General features: G+C 36.9%; 1 protein-coding gene across 1 annotated transcript; it reads right to left on the reverse strand.

Moving 5' to 3' along the window:
* Nucleotides 1-1,382: 1,382 nt before the first annotated feature.
* LOC149822049 (uncharacterized) lies at nt 1,383-16,543 on the reverse strand. The gene is made up of 3 exons (XM_089980892.1): nt 16,359-16,543; nt 11,529-11,699; nt 1,383-1,839 (listed from the first exon to the last, which is right to left on the reverse strand). Exons 1-3 carry the CDS (start codon nt 16,422-16,424, stop codon nt 1,627-1,629), a joined length of 450 nt encoding a protein of 149 aa, XP_089837018.1. The 5' UTR covers nt 16,425-16,543; the 3' UTR covers nt 1,383-1,626.
* Nucleotides 16,544-18,221: the final 1,678 nt, after the last annotated feature.

Raw genomic sequence — 18,221 nt, forward strand, 5'->3', positions numbered from 1 at the left:
CTTTTATAGGTTATATTGATGCCCCCTCTGCGGCTCTGCCCAGTATTTGACAGCCCAAGATTGGTACATCTTGGTATCCCTTTGGGGAGGATTCGTGACGGGTAGGGGTGTCAATGGGTCAGGTTTCGTTTGGACTCAGGTGGAACCAGACTTGTACCAGTTTTTCAGGTATGGTATCGGGTTCGGACCTGGGTCTAATTGAGTCTACTATAAGATAAATCATACCCAGATCCGATAAGAACTACATGAACCAGACCGAGACCATACTTGGTAAAATAATATTTTTTATTTTTACATTGAAAAATTGTGGGTCTTAATCGGAACTTGGGTCGAGTCTGGTTCTGGTATAAAATTTTACAAACTATACCTGGGTCCCTGTATTAATCTGACCTTCAAATCTGGACCTGGGTCTTAATCGAGTCTTCATATTTGTCACCATACCCAGATCCTATAAGGTTTGGTTTGGGTTGGATCTGGGTAAACCAGACCCATTGATACCCCTAGTGACTGGTTTGATTTTTTACTATACAAAAATTTGATGACAAATTACCAACGTCGGCTCCTCTGCATGGTTGGTAGGAGCTGTCAGTGTACCTCTCCTTGTGGTGGGATACGTTGCAGGTTAAAACCTCAGTGGTACGTTGAATAATAACTGGGGGGGTCTGCCTAACCCCAGCTTGCCTTTAAAAAAAAAATTGATGACAAAGTATTCATATTTTTACAACAAATCAATTTGAAACAAAGCTTATTGGTTAATAAATAAGTACTGATAACACATTAGATGGTTCAGTTCAAGCATAAAATAAAGCAATCCCAACGGTGACCTAACTAAAAAGAGATTCTCACTAAAATGAGGTACAAGAAGATGGATGATTGATGCTGTAGATCAAATGGTTCATGATGAACTCAATTAGGGTGAGGGCCACTGTTTGGTGCGATCTTAAGGTCAAGTTCGAGTCCTGAGAATGGCTAGTTCTTGCATAAAGAGCAGAAGGTCAGGACCAATCGAATCTTGAGGATGGCTACTTGCGTAAAAAGCAGGAGGTTAGGACTTAGGACCAACCCGAGTGTGCTTCTCCCCAGTGCGCCAGAGGCCCTCTACGAACTAAATTATGATAAATGGCTTTCTTCCCTCCTCATCTCACCAGGCCGCACCAGATGCCATATAGATACTTGAAACCATGGATTTGTTCGCTGGTGTAAATCACGGGAGAGGTGAACGAATGATGGACACGTTGTGCTTTGATGAAAGGTGAAACATCAATTTGATCGCTTCATTTGGAACCCAAATCTGCTCACATTTAAGGCACTCAATTTTCATGGGTATTGCTTCTTTCAAAAAAAAAAATCATGGGTATTGCAGCACATGATGTGCTTCATTCTTGTACATAGACGTGTCTATTGCATCAACCCAAAAAGCTTCTGGAGACATGGCTGGGTGAGCCAGCTTAAGCATCCAAGTTGAAGAATGTCAAGAGTTCAATAACCAGAGTGCGCAGTGCGGCCACATATTGAGACACCAAACGTGTATAACAGAAACCACAACAAAGAGTATGTGTACATATGTATATCATACAAACAGAAAACACCATTTTTTTCTTTGACAATCAGAATGATTATTTCCACTTAATCTTTAGGTGCATTACACTCCTCAAGCAGTTTTGTGATGCTGTGTTCAGGGGCACTGAGTGTAGGCAGAAACACAGGCGTAGTTGGGGGAGATGGATGCCTGACAACAGCTTTCTCAGGTTGGACTTGTGTTTCTTCATCCTTCAATATGGGCAATTCCTCTCGCCTGCATGCATTTCCGGCCAGCCTTTCTTTCCACACTCTTGCATCCTAAGATACCAACACTGAGTGAATCTTAAAAGTAATAACAAGTCTCCATGGAAAAGAACTCCATGCAAACTGGATTGGTTAGCTTAAAAAGAAGATTATGATTACTATGTTCATTTGTATGGCTGGGATTACTTTATATTCAATTTCAAATAAAAATGCACCAAATATGGTCATTGTTTCTGTAACCGCTTAATTCTACGAAACTCTCACAGATTATCACAGCTCTCATATCAACAATGGATGCCTAGTAAATTCTGGGTTCCAAAGCATGGTCATGATCAAGAAAAGCACTCATGGATTAATCATGAAATCTTGCTCAACGAAACCATAGCTGATGACTTACTGAATAATGACAGATAACCGACTCCTAAACCATGATCAACAACATAAAGCTGTTGGGTTCAGCCTGAGCATAAAAAAAAACAGAGAAGTAAGGCGTACCTGATGCCGCCATCGGTGAACCAGATCCGGTGGCTAGCGGTGGTTGGAGCAAGGGAAGCTGCTGGTGGTGGCTGAACAGGGAAAAGCTTCTCCTCAGTCGGACTGCTGCCCTCCACGAGGGCAGGCTGCTGGATTTTTACTATATTTTTTTGTATATGCAGTAGTTGGGGGTTGCTCATGATACCCCTTTTATAGGCAAAGAGTGGGAACGATTTGCGTAACCGTTCCCCCTGATTCTGTGTGAGTTTATCGGAAAGAACAACTTCAGGTGGGATGCTATCCACATCGTGGGTAACCACCACCACTCACGGTGGTTTATCCCAATATTCTCCCACTTGTTCTGACGATAAACCCTTAACCAGAAAACTTTATGGGAATGACTTGATGAATAGATTGACTTTTATAATCTATTCTATAGATTCTTAGTTGAATATTTAATCCTTATGAGATCAACAACAAAGTAATAACGAGAATCAATGAACTGAATGTGATCACTTTATTCATATGCATATGTCAAAAAGAGATTAACAAGCCCATCCTCAATACATGTTCGAAATATAATCTCGGTGCTAGCCTTTTAGTAAGAGGATCAACGATCATCTCTTTGGTACCAATATTGACAATATGCAGTACATGATTCTCTATCATTTCTTTAACAACAAAGTATTTTAATTTCGTATGCTTGCATGACGTAGTACTTTTTTTGTTCGAAAAAGACACCGCAATTTCATTATCACAGTAGACCTTCAGTGGCTTCTCAATGAAATCGATCACCTTTAACTGTGATATAAAGTTCTTCAATCATATAGCCTGTGAGGTAGTCTCGTACAATGCTATGAATTCTGCCTCCATGGTGTGAGTAGCAGTGGTCGTCTGCTTCCCACTCCTCCAAGAGATCGCGCCCCCAGCAAGTAAGAAGACATACCCAGTAGTATACTTTCTACTATCAAGGCATTCTCCTAAGTCCGCATCTGAGTAGCCAATGACCTCGAGGTGATCATCTTTATGATACGTCAACATATAGTCTTTTGTCCCTTGCAAATACCGTAAGACTTTTTTGTCAGCCTTCCAATGGGGTATGTCTGGGTTAAACTGAAATCTATCAAGCACCCCTACTGCGAAAGAGATATCTGGACGAGAATAAGTCTGCGCGTATTGCAAGTTGCCAACAACTGATGCATATGGATAAGCACTCATCTGTGTTTTGTCAACATCGTCCTATGGACAATCCTTTAGGCTCAGTTTGTCACCTTTTGATATGGGTGTTGAACTAGGAGAACAATTATCCATCCCATATCGCTTTAACACCTTATTTATGTAGGATCTTTGGGAGAAGCTTAAAAAACCTTTTGCTTTGTCTCGACGGATCTCAATGCCAAGTACATAAGCAATCTCACCCATATCTTTTATATCAAAATGTGATGCAAGAAATTGTTTTGTCTCTAAAAACAACTTTATATCGTTAGTTGCAAGCAAAATGTCATCCACATACAACATCAATATAATGAACTTACTCCCACTTTTCTTAAGGTATATACATTGATCAATAATGTTTTCTATAAACCCAAAAGTCACAATGACTTGGAAAAATTTAATATACCACTGTCGGGAGGCCTGTTGAGTCCATATATTGATTTGTTAAGCTTGCAAACCAAACGATCATCTTCAGAGAAACCAAGAGGTTGTTCCATGTATACCTCTTCATTCAGATCCCCGTTGAGGAACGTTGTTTTCACATCCATCTGATGTAGCTCTAAGTCATAATGAGCTACAAGGGCCAAAATTATTCTCATTGACTCTTTAGTTGACACAAGAGAAAATGTCTCATTATAGTCAATGCCCTCCAGCTGGGTGAATCCTTTAGCAATCAATCTTGCCTTATGTCTCTCTATGTTACCTTTGAAGTCCTTTTTTGTCTTAAATACCCATTTACACCCTACGGGTTTTACTCCCTTAGGTAACTCGATAAGATCCCACACTTGATTCTTAGTCATAGAGTCTAACTCTTTTTTCATGACTTCTATCCAGTGTGTAGATTATTTGCTTTCTACAGCTTCCATAAAGGTCAACGGGTCATCATCTATATCTATGAAATCGCCAGGCTCCTAAAGGAACACCACATAATCAGGATGTATGACAGATTTCTTAATTCTTGTGGATCTCCAAACAGGCCGTTCTTCAAGATCAGATTGAACCTGATCATCTTGTTCGTGCTCTTCTGCATTGTCCACAATAGGTTCACTTTTGATTTGTGCATCAACAACCGGGTGATCAACCACATCATTATTAGGAATAACAATATGGTATCGATCAATGTTTTCCTTAACAAGCGGTGAGACTGAATTTTGTATTTCCTTAAAACAAAGGTTTTAAAGTGCACTTAATCCTACTGAACCATCTTTAAGGAATTTAACCTTATCTGTTTCAACAATCTGTGGTGAATGAGATGGGCAATAAAACCTGTATCCTTTTGACCTCTCTGGATAACCAATGAAATATCCACTGGTTGTTCTTGAATCAAAAGCTTTAATGTGGGGGTTATACAGCTTAGCCTCTGCAAGACATTCTCATATGTGCATATAAGACAGTGATGGTTTTCTACCTGTCCACAACTCATAAGGAGTTTTAGGCACAAATTTCGTAGGAACCTTATTCAAAATATGCACAACAGTCCTTAAAGCTTCACCCCACAACTTTATGGGAAGTGTTGAATAATTCAACATGGCTCTGACTATTTCTTTAAGCGTTCGATTTCTCCTTCCAGCTACACCATTCTGATAGACACTACTAGGCATGGTATACTGAGGCACAATGCCTTCCTCTTTGAGAAATTACACTAATGGTCCTTCCCTTTGCTACATCTCAGTAAACCTACCATAATATTCGTCACCTCTATCAGACCGGACTATCTTAATAACTTTATCAGTTTGTTTCTCTATTTCTTTCTTAAATTTCTTGAACATCTGAAAAACATCTGATTTTTCAAAGATCAGGTAGAGATACATATACCGTGAATGGTTATCAATAAAGGTGACAAAATATTTCTTGTTTGTGTAACAGGGGGTAAACGGTCCACATACATCTGTGCAGATTATCTCTAATATCTCACTACTACATTTGACACTCTCTTTATATGTGTTTGTATGCTTAGCCTTTATGCAATCAACACACGGGTCATTGTCAGTAAAATCTAGAGATTTCAAGATCCTTTCATTTACGAGTCTTTTTATTCTCTTTTCAGAGATATGACCCAACCTTTGATGTCAAAGCATGTTTGATTTATCATTAATCATGCTACGTTTATTCTCAACCAATGCGTATTCAGAAGTCAAAGACTCCTGAGTTTTGATCTTCACGTTTAATTTGTGCAAACCATCATAAACTGATGCAGAACCAATTTCAATTGAATTTCTGTATATAAATAACTTGGAGTTTTCAAATTTAAAAACAATATTCAAATTTATCCAATTTTGAAATTGAAATTAAGTTTCTACTATATGATGGAACATAAAAGACATCATGAAGATCCAAAACTACGCCTGTATCTAAAGTGATCATGCAGATCCCAACACCCTTCACATGCGAACGCATCTTGTTCTCCAAATAGATGCTTTTCTCATGCATTGTTGGTTCCTTTCTGTTCAGAAACAACTGTAGACAGTTGAAAATATGAACAGTAGCACCAGAATCAATCCACCAGCTATTTTCAGAAATTTATAATAAATTACATTCATGAAAAACAAATGATAAATTACCTTTCTTTTCCAACCACTTCTTGTACTTTATGCAATTTGCCTTCCTGTATCCCTTCTTCTTGCAAAAGAAACACTTTATGGGAGCAGAGTCGGATTGCTTGCCTTGGGATGTCTTATCTCCTATTGGCTTCTTCCTAGCATTTCTCTTGAATGCATTCTTCTTCAGTCCTATCTTGGGTGCATGAGAAACCATATGTGCACTCTGCACCTTCTCTCATTTCAATCTCTCTTCTTCTTCAATACAGTTGGACATAAGTTCATTGAATGTTCATTCATCATTATGCGTGTTGTAAGAGATTTTGAAAAGTTTGCACTCTAAGGGTAAGGACGCTAGAACTAAATGCACTAGGAAATAATAAAAAAATGTCAGTTTCATGTTATTCAGCTGAGACACTATGTTTCTCATCTCCAAAATGTGCTCACGAATGTTTTCCTCTCTAGTATATTTCATAGATATGAGCTTTGACATCAAGGTACTGGCTCTGGCCTTATTTGAACTCATGAATTATGCTTTAATAGCACTCAGGAATTCTCTCAGTGTCCTGCATTGTGGGATAGCACTGCGAATATTCTTAACCACCTTATATTGCAAAAGCAACATACTAAGTCTATTCGAGCGCTCTCACTTCTCAAAAGCACTCTTTTGATCAGCAGTGCTTTGATCAGTCAGGGCAGCGGGCTCATCTATCCTTAGGGCTAGATTTAAATCTATATACCCTAATGTAAAGAGAACAGTCGTTTTTCAATCACTAAAGTTCGATCCATCTAGAAAGAGAATATAGCTAGAGCCATCTAAAATCATAGGACTAGAAACTACACGAAAAAAGACATGTATCAAAAGGCATTCGTATGAGACAAAACTTAATGGAAAAAGCAAATGAATAAAGGCCCTTAATATGCTTATTTCCAGGTGAGTGTAGGGGGGTCATTGAAGCCTTACTTTGTTAAGAGCTCCAACATGCGAAACCACTTCGCCTACCGACCATATTTAATAAAACTAAGGTTCTTGTGAAGTTAGACCATCAACACAAGGTACCTTTGGATACACATGTGCGATGTATCTCAACACATTTACCTTATTTTACCCTACTTAATTCCAAACACGATAAAACTTTCTTTGGGTTGTTTATCGTTTCATGAATCTAAGTACAAGAGTAATATTGGCTAAATCCATATGATAGTACAAAAAATTGACAACATACGTATATTCAGTCACTTTGGTGACATGAATTCACTAAGTCATCTAGCTATCCTTGATGCCAATGTTATACATTCATTTATGCATGCATAATTACAAATAAAATGCATGAATAATAACAAAAACCAATCTTAAATGGGTAAAACCCTGGGCTCACAAGCAGGAACCAGTCTGAAAGCATTCTGAACCGGTCTGAAACAGCCCCGAACCGGTCATCCAAGGATTCGAACCAGTTTTAAACCTTATGAATCGGTATAAAGTATGAACAAAAGTTCATAAAAACCCTATATCTGTTTGCCGAAAACCTTGTATCTTCTCGTATTTATGAAAATAGGATCTTAGCATCTCAAAACCGATGAGAAACTGAAAAGAACCGGTCAAAAATGGCTCTGAACCGGTCTTGAAAAAGAGCTGAATCAGTCACTGATCCGGTTTAGGCCAAATAGTGCCTAGACGCTTACCGGATCCGAGTCTGATCCAGTTATAACTTGATCCGGGTCTGACCCGATATGAACTGGATCTAGGTCTGACCCAGTATGCACTGGATCCGGGTCTGACCCGGTTACCGACCGGATCCAGGTCAAACCCGGTTACCGACCGGATCCAGGTCAAACCCGGTTACCGACCGGATCCGGGTCAGACCTGGTTACCGACCGAATCCGGGTCCGACCCAATATGAACCTTATCCGGGTCCGACCTGGTATAAACCAGAACAGACCCATACCCGAAAACTCGATTTGGTTTCATTGATTAAAATAAAAAACACAAACCCGAGGGTTTCTGTTTACAAAAAAAATAGTGAAAACAGGAAAGGGGTTTACCCATTCGGTCTGTCGACGACCGATGTTGCCTACCGGTGACCCGCCTCATCTGCCAGCGACCCTCACGGAGCCCAGCCGACGATGCTCCACCGGTAATGATCCCGACTCCGGCAAAACTCACGCAGACCCTGACGAAGATGGCAGCGACCCACGTCGCCTGCCGGCGATGCACATCGCTGGCCTGCTCATGGTGGAAACGACATCGGCCCCTGACAGCCTCCGGTGACAACTCCTCCCACCTCGCCCGACGGTAGAGGGGGAAAGAATCAAAAGGGGTTTTAAAACCCTTATGTTGCTCATCGCCGGATGAATGTCGGCGATCCAGCGAAGGCAACCCCCCCCCCCCCCTTTTTCGGTGACTAATCGCAGCTGCCCCTGGTGACGGTTGAAGCTCTTGCAGCCCGACGGCCATAGGTAAAAACTCGATCTAGTTTCTTTTTTTTTTCCTCTGTCGCCCCAAGGCGACAGTCGTCGTCTACCAGTGACACTATGTCGCCCCACAACGACTCCGCTCTGCCGAAAAAACACTGTCACCCCATGGCGACAGTCACCGAAAAAACACCAACGAACTCTCGTAGCAGAGGCGTGGTGTGGGCCCATAACCCATTATTGGGTTCAGCCTACACATAAACAAAAATAGAGAAGGAAGGCGTACCTGATGCTGCCATCGGTGAACCGGATCCGGTGGCTGGAGCAAGGGAAGCTGCTGCTGGTGGCTGAACAGGGGAAAGCTTCTCAGCTGGATTGCTGCCCTTCACGAGTGCAGGCTGCTGGATGCAGTCGGTGAGAAGGATCTGTTCCCTCACCGGATGAAAAAACACCAGATGAACGGTAAGGCTCTCAACCACTTTTCCCTTTCTGTTTTTCCTCTGTATTTTTACTGTATTTTTCTGTATATGCAGTAGTTGGGGGTCGCTCATGATACCCCTTTTATAGGCACAGAGTGGGAACGGTTTGCGTAACCGTTCCCCCTGATTCTGTGCAAGTTTATCGGAAAGAACAACTTCAGGTGGGATGCTATCCACAACGTGGGTAACCACCACCACTCATGGTGGTTTATCCCAACAAAAGCTTCATAAAATATCTCTATTTTGGAGAGTAAAAGGGCAACAAACTCAAAATCACAGCCAGTCAAGAAAGTTAAAAATTGAGCATTGAAGACTACAAGCACATTGAAGAGTCACCACACCAGAGCATTTAGGCCAATCTACAAAATACATACTTGAAATAATGCACAAGTAAATGAGTGAAGAGTACAGCTGCAAAAATTGAATATTGGAATTTGGAAGAGAAATTTCCACATCTTGTGGGAAGACACTTGGGGAAGAATATAGAAAAGGAAAAGCATATCATATACCACTGCAATCTTGGTTTCTAAAAAAGAGAGTTTGTTTAATCTGGTTCACTGCAATTCCCAAGGACCTACTACATCACAGCATACTAGATTTACACCTTTTAAAAGAGTTTTTTATTGCTTCCAATGAGTATAACCAAACAATCCTCACATATTAGTACTTATTATATCAAATCACTATTCCTTCTCAGAAAAAATCATTACTGCAAAGACTCACTCTAAAAGCATAACACTTTTGAAGCACTTATAGTTGAGCATGACAATATTTAACTTAAGCATCTCAATAAAAGCAGGAGGCATGCTGTGATGCTGACCATAAAACAATAGACATTCTGGTTGAGTTTAACTGAATACAAATAGAGTAATAGATCTTTTATCTTGATCATCTTGAAATCATAAGAGTACACATGCTCAAGTTGTAAGCTAGCTCCCGTCAGCATCTTAGCTAATTCACCCTTCCATAGCCTATGAAAGCATTCAATACATGCTTCAAACAACCCCTGTGCCGCGGTTTTGGCACATTCCTCTCGTGCTGGTTTGATGGCTTGCTAAGATGCAAAGGCATGGAATTTTATGCCAATTTATCGCTTCTATGTTCTCTTTAGGTAAGGCTGCTCCTACCGTCAAGGCAAACTACCACACCACGGGGCTTGAATTATTTAAAGGTTCCTCACTTCTATGCCAATTCATGGCAATAAGTGTCATCTTCCTCAACGCTTCTTCACAAGTTCATGAAGAACAACTTAATGCTAACTTACCTTGGACCTTCAGATGGATTTGTCAGAGATAGTGCTGATTAGATTTTAATCTTTGGGGCATGTCAATCTCTTGTTGCCCCTCATAAATGTTTGGATATGTTTGCCTAAGAGCATTTTACAAATGATCCCATGTGGATTAATTAAAAACTTAAAACATGGCAATTAACTCACTAACTTGGGAAGAATGTGGGGTCAAATGAGATAGCTGGATGGTTAGGTCACACTATCATAACCGAGGGTTTTCAGGTCTGAATCCCATGGAGATTATTCCCTAGCTTGCCTATCAAAAAAAAAAAGCTGAGAATAACGCAATATATTCACAGAGGTTGTAAAGAAAATCTTACAATGACTAAGAGGAGTTGATGTCAGTGAAACCTACAAGTTTGATTCCAATATAAAGCATAAAGTTATTTTTTCTAATATCATCATATCAGAAACTCTAGTTTAAAACTAAAACAACTGCAAAACCCTATGCATTTACCTTTTTCTTTTTTTGTTTTACAATGAAAAAACTACTAACTACCCAGGGTGAAAAGATTCACCTAAAGAGAATTGGAACAAAGGTCGCAACTAGGAGAAGGAATTACCACTTTAAATCTTTTAATGGTAATGGAACCACAATCATAAGGTTGTGAATTGAAAATTGGGGAAACAAGTTGCATAGTCCCATGTGGTCTCATTGAATCTTCCGTTGTTTATGCTTATTCACTGTTAATGTAATGAATTCTTAGCATATGTACAACATTGAAGGCAATTTTGTTGTTTTTTTTATGTAATGTATTGCTTGTGGTATACAAGTGGGCATTCTTTTGCTTTCAGCAAATATATTTTCAAGCATGTATCTTATTCAAGTTGAGGATTCCACTGTCTCTATCTCCAAGAAGTTGTGCTTTGCTCTTCTCTCGACAAGACAGTTTCCACTTTTGGTTTGACTACCAGGAAAAAGTAAAAACAGAAAAACCAAAAGAAGAAAGCATAAATCAATACATTTCATACAGCTGGAAGAGAAAATTATGGAAAACTGACAAAGAAAAAGCTAAGCGAAAAACAAAAAGGGAAAAAATAGAAAAAAGAAAAAGCTAAGAAAGCTTGGACATGTAAAAGCTCAAGTATGAATTGCTAGCCAAGTACGGAATACAAATCTGGACAAAAGTCTAATAAAGGATTCCATCAACAAGTTCCAAGAAAAGCAGTTGTGTGACCTCACTTTTAGCTGTATTTAACCATATAAAATGGAGCACTTCAACAACAGCATAAAATAGCAGAAGACCACTGAACTAACTCACAAAGAAAAAAAGAATTGTTGGCAAGAGAAAAGTCATGGAATTATCAGAGAAAACAAGTATGATGTACACTACTTACATTTAATATTGAAGGTTCTGGTGCTGGACATTTAACCGGATGATTATTGTCGGGTGGTTCACTTGGATGTTCTACTGGCTTAAAGTCGACCACTGCTTCAAATCCACGGGGCATAACAACAGCAACAGTAGTTGTCATCTCTGAGTTCGGAAGCACTGCCTCCCTGTCATTCTAACCCCCAAAACCCAGACAAATTTAAGGCATCAACTCCTATAGCCCATGAAAACAAAGCAACAAAAAATTGGGATCTCAAAACCAGGAACCATAATAAGAAATACCAAGATAGCAGTTGCAGTAACATATATCAGACGAAATACTTAACATTAACCACATACGTCAACAATACTAGTTCTGCACAGCAACCTCTACCAACAATCTAAGAACAGAAAGCATGATGAACCTAACAAACTACTTCTATTTCTAGAATTGTTGTTACTGTTAATTGTTATATTTGTCAAAACAACAATCAGATGAACCAAGATAAAGGCTTTGACAAGTTTTTTAGCCCTTATGACAATATGCAAGCATCATATATAATAAGAACAAATGCTAGCTTAAAGGTCAGATGCAGTGTTATAAAAAACGCGGCCCTCTGTGCTTCAAGGCGCAAGCCTGAGGCACAATTTTTTTAATTTTTTTTTGTTCTGAGACATAATCAACAAAGTTTTTGTAGGTTAATCTCATATATTTTCCAGTTATTTCAGTTATATAATAAGTTTATTAGTATATTACTATATTTTAACTTTTGTTGGTTAATCTTGTATATTTTTCAGTTATTTCAGTCATGTAATTAGTTTCTTAATATATTTTAACTTTTGTTGGTTAATCTCATATATTTTTCAGTTATGTAATCAGTTTTTTAGTTAATTTTATATGTTAATCTCATATTTTTTAGAATAATCTCATATATTTTAACTTTTGTAGGTTAATCTCATATATTTTTCAGTTATTTCAGTTATGTAATCAGTTTCTTAGTATATTTTAACTTTTGTTGGTTAATCTCATATATTTTCCAGTTATGTAATCAGTTTTTAGTTAATTTTATATGTTAATCTCACATTTTTTAGAATAATCTCATATATTTTAACTTTTGTAGGTTAATCTTATATATTTTCCACCAGTTAATTCAGTTATGTAATCAGTTTCTTAGTATATTTTAACTTTTTTTGGTTAATCTCATATATTTTCCAGTTATGTAATCAGTTTTTAGTTACTTTTATATGTTAATCTCATATTTTTTAGAATGATCTCATATATTTTAACTTTTGTTGGTTAATCTCATATATTTTCCAGTTATATAATCGATTTCTTAGTATATTTTATCTTTTGTTGGTTAATCTCATATATTTTCCAGTTACGTAATCATTTTTTTAGTTACTTTTATATGTTAATCTCATATTTTTAGAATAATCTCATATATTTTAACTTTTGTAGGTTAATCTCATATATTTTCCAGTTATTTCAGTTATGTAATCAGTTTCTTAGTAAATTTTAACTTTTTTTGGTTAATCTCATATATTTTCCAGTTATATAATCAGTTTTTAGTTACTTTTATATGTTAATCTCATATTTTTTTGTACTTATTTGAGATTTTCTATTTCTTATTGGTTGTTATTTCATCAATAAAGCATTTCTTTATTTTGTATTTTTAGATATTTTTTTATAAATTTTTTAAAGTTTTAAAAAAAAAAATTGAGGCTTACGCTTTACGTCTCGAGGCTTATGCCTCTCCTCGGTTTTTGGCAGAGCGCCTCGCTACGCCTCAACGCTTTTCACAACACTGGTCAGATGTCAAGGACAACTCATATTCTCATTTTCAAATGGTGTCATAACCATGGTTCTACAAACACTTATGACACAATGGATCAGTTCTAAAAGGTATCTGATAGTTGATACACTATTCTCTTCTAGTCTGAAGATATCAATCTTGCGATTCTTGACAATATATATTGGGAGATGAGAAATAAAATTTCTCTTTTCCTATAAGAAAGACTTGAGAAAATAGCAGCAAACTTCAGAAAAAGTAAAAAAGTGCAACTTTTTGGAATAATGTTCTGATGACAATACCATGAGAAATGAATTTGGTGACTAAAAAAATAGAATTTTGTGGATTTCCTAATATCTTTTTTTGCGATTTATTTTTTTTAAGAAAATCCAAATAAGAACATGAAAATATTTCAAAAATACCAGGGACACTTATATAGCACTTTTAGTGTAACTGCATAAGTTTATTACCTTTATGTGTTACACTATTATAGATATCCTCTTTATTTTGATATAGATAGAATCAAGATATCTTCCTTCCTCAGGTGCCATTTTCCTGAAAGACCACTAAATGAACGAGTGTTGTGAAAAGCGTTGAGGCGTAGCGAGGCGCTCCACCAAAAACCGAGGCGAGGCGTAAGCCTCGAGACGTAAAGCGTAAGCCTCAAAAAAAAACTGAAAACTTTAAAAAACTTATTAAAAAAATATCTAAAAATACAAATAAATAAATAAATGCTTTATTGATGAAATAACAACCAATAAGAAATAGAAAATCTCAAATAAGTACTAAAAAATATGAGATTAACATATAAAAGTAACTAAAAACTGATTATATAACTGGAAAATATATGAGATTAACCAAAAAACGTTAAAATTTACTAAGAAACTGATTACATAACTGAAATAACTGGAAAATATATGAGATTAACCTACAAAAGTTAAAATATATGAGATTATTCTAAAAAATATGAGATTAACATATAAAAGTAACTAAAAAAATGATTACAGAACTGGAAAATATATGAGATTAACCAACAAAAGATAAAATATACTAAGAAACCGATTACATAACTGGAAAATATATGAGATTAACCAACAAAAGTTAAAATATATGAGATCATTCTAAAAAATATGAGATTAACATATAAAAGTAACTAAAAACTGATTACATAACTGGAAAATATATGAGATTAACCAACAAAAGATAAAATATACTAAGAAACCGATTACATAACTGGAAAATATATGAGATTAACCAACAAAAGTTAAAATATATGAGATCATTCTAAAAAATATGAGATTAACATATAAAAGTAACTAAAAACTGATTACATAACTGGAAAATATATGAGATTAACCAAAAAAAGTTAAAATATACTAAGAAACTGATTACATAACTGAATTAACTGGAAAATATATGAGATTAACCTACAAAAGTTAAAATATATGAGATTATTCTAAAAAATATGAGATTAACATATAAAATTAACTAAAAAACTGATTACATAACTGAAAAATATATGAGATTAACCAACAAAAGTTAAAATATATTAAGAAACTAATTACATGACTGAAATAACTGAAAAATATACGAGATTAACCAACAAAAGTTAAAATATAGTAATATACTAATAAACTTATTATATAACTGAAATAACTGGAAAATATATGAGATTAACCTACAAAAACTTTGTTGATTATGTCTCAGAAAAAAAAATTGTGCTTCAAGCTTGCATCTTGAGGCACAGAGGGCCGCGCCTCAAGGGGAGGCGCGCCTTTTGTGTCTCAAGGCACGTTTTTGATAACACTGAAATGAACCTTGTTTGCCCATCAAAGATGAGGCTCATATGCGTATACTATATAGATCCAAAGATTTTCTGCATCATCATTTCCATAGCTAATTCAACTTCCTCTAAACCTATTTTTGCCAATCAACCTCTAACTTGGATCTCCTTCTTGAGCTGTTTTATCTGTCCACGCACGCACACGCACACGCACACGAGAGAGAGAGAGAGAGAGAGAGAGAGAGAGAGAGAGAGAGAGAGAGAGAGAGAGAGAGAGAGAGAGAGAGAGAGGACGTTCAATACTAATAGGAAATGAAGTCTTACCATCAACATTCCGCTCAACTGGAACCAACTAAGATGATAGGGAGGCCACATTAAATAGTTTCCGGAGAGAGAGAGAGAGAGAGAGAGAGAGAGAGAGAGAGAGGACGTTCAATACTAATAGGAAATGAAGTCTTACCATCAACATTCCGCTCAACTGGAACCAACTAAGATGATAGGGAGGCCACATTAAATAGTTTCCGGCAACTTAGATCTTCATTTAAATTAATGTTTTCCAATTCATGCAACACGTACATGTAGGAACCGATTCCTATAGTGAGCACTGGAAGTTGTTTATAAGAGGATGCTTCAATATCCAAGAACCTTAATTATTCAAATACCTTGGCATGCCATGTGCAGCCTTAATTTTTATCTTTTTAATACACAAAGGTTCAAATTCAACTTCCAAAAAATGCTACAATGGTTATAGGCAATAGATTCACTTTAACAATGGTTTTTGATGATTTCTCCCTCCCCAACAACACCAACAGATTACATGGTAAGGTAAACTATGTCCAAGGTAATTCCCGTTGCACCTTCACAACTTAACTACTCATCCTTGGGTCAATTTAAAACACAGGGAGATGAACCCAATAAACTTCAGGGAAAAACATTAGGAGTTTAGAACTCCAGTATCTAGGAAAACAAAGTCCACCCAAATTCCAACTAAACCAGCCAACAAGATTCCGATCTCTCCACTACAAATCACACCCCAGAATCAAGAAACTCACCACCGCCCAAGATTCCAGGATAACATAACAACATCCAACAACATCAAACATTTCCTAATAGAGCACAAGAAAAAGGATTTCAAATGCCATGATTTAAGGCATCAACATGCACAAAAAACATCAAAGACAAAAACTCCACCCCCGCGCCCCCCCCCCCCCCCCCCAAAAAAAAAAACAAAAAGATTGGTCAAAACAACACAGGAACAACCATGAAAAAAAATGAAACTTACCAAACAAGATCTAGACCGTCTGTGGCTCCCTCTTCCTCCTGAGAGCCTGGAGAAGATACCCACCATCTCCCTCTCAATTCCAAGATGGGCTTCCCTTATTTATCTTCAAATTCAAAAGGTGGTGAAGGCTAATGGAAACACAGTATCCAAACTCTTCCCTGGTGGATTCTTGAGTGAGGAGAGGTCGATTGTGAAGGAGGGGATGTCCCCATTCTTGCATTTATAGGAAAGGATGTGTGGGAGGCCCAAAAGAGACAGAGGTGGCATCCCATTCCATGGTGTGCATGTGGTGGAACAACAAGGTAAAAACTGTGAGGAGTCATGCTCCCATTGGTTGGGGCAAGATTGTAAATACAGAGTTCCTTCTGGTTTCCACATTGATGGGGAAGGTTCTTCTGCAAGACTTTCCTACAGCATTATGTGTGAGTGTAGCGGATGGTGGTACCCACATGGTTCTGCAAGTTGGCTTGTGGGGGCCCACAGTGAAATAAGGAGCTAAATCTTAACGGCATTTTAACGGTTAAGTGAAATTATGGTTAACGTGAATTTGGAGAAGCTTTAGGGCAGTTGGGCCACGGGTGGTCGTGGTTTTCGTCTCAGGTTTACCTTGCAGGAAGCGAGGTCATTAAGGGCACGTTTGGAAGAGAGAAAGATGTAAAAAAAGTGATGCAAAATGAAAAAATCATAAAGATTTTTCAACCCTTCTAACCGTTAAGAGAGTTTTTTAAAAAAAATACATTTTTTGATCCAAAACATTCATCCATAAGGGGTGACGAAAGAATGTTTCCTACTAAGAAAAAATTTATTTTTATACTCCCCACCACCCATCTCACCATCATCACCACCATTCATCTCACCACCACCACCCTCCTCTTCTCTCTCATTTTTTTTTACATTTTTCATTATGTTTTTCTCATGTTACACAAACAAGCGGAAAAACTTTTTTTTTTTTAGAACTTCTCAGATCAAAAACTCTCATAGACAAAACGTTATTTTGCTAACAGAGTTTCTCTCTTCCAAACGTGCCAAGTGACCCAGTTTTGGCAATGGTTTTTCATCCAAAAGAAGAACTTCTTTGTAAAGTTCATTCATGTAAGTAATATCATGACCTTCTTCCATGTTTCTTCAAATTGTATGAGAAGCTCAATCATAAATGATAAAGAGCTTTTTTTTTTATATGAATTTGAGTTTGAAGTGAATATATAGTGTAAGTCTGTGGTGTGTATGGGCATACAGTATCAATGAGTTGAAACGAGCAATATTTTATTTGCTGGTTGAAATTTTCAAGTGAATCTAACCATATAAATATATATAAATATGATTTACATGTTTGTTTGGTGGGGATCAACTTATAAATCATTAGAATATGTTGATTACAGTTTTTTTAGTGATTCAAAAAACAATGGTGGTAAATGTATGAAATTTTCACGACTTAATTTTTTTTAAGAGACAAATGATCTAAAGGTCAATTTCTAACAAATTGACTATGTTGAGCATATTTGCAGGGTTAAATTGAGTCAAAACAATATTCAGCTATGAGTTTTGACTCATTGATACCTAATGCACATCTGTGCTAAGGACTTATCCGGAGGTATATTTACACATATGTGGTAAGTGAAAAAATAAAAAAATGCTTTTGAATAAAAGCAAGATATTTATCTGAATTTTATGTTATTTTCTACCTTGCTTTCAATCTTTTTTTTTTACTCACGAATATGTTTGCTCATTTCCCCTAATGCTTTCATGGTATTCCTTGACAATCTTTTTTTTTTTGTTGAGAGGAAGAAGAAAAAGAAGACTTAAAAGCAATTCTCTCTCTCTAAAAAAAGAAAATCTTTAAAGCAATCACTAGAAGGGTTAATA

Source organism: Nuphar pumila, chromosome 11, assembly GCF_984573655.1.
Source record: "Nuphar pumila chromosome 11, dmNupPumi1.hap1.1, whole genome shotgun sequence".
Classification (NCBI taxonomy): Eukaryota; Viridiplantae; Streptophyta; class Magnoliopsida; order Nymphaeales; family Nymphaeaceae; genus Nuphar; species Nuphar pumila.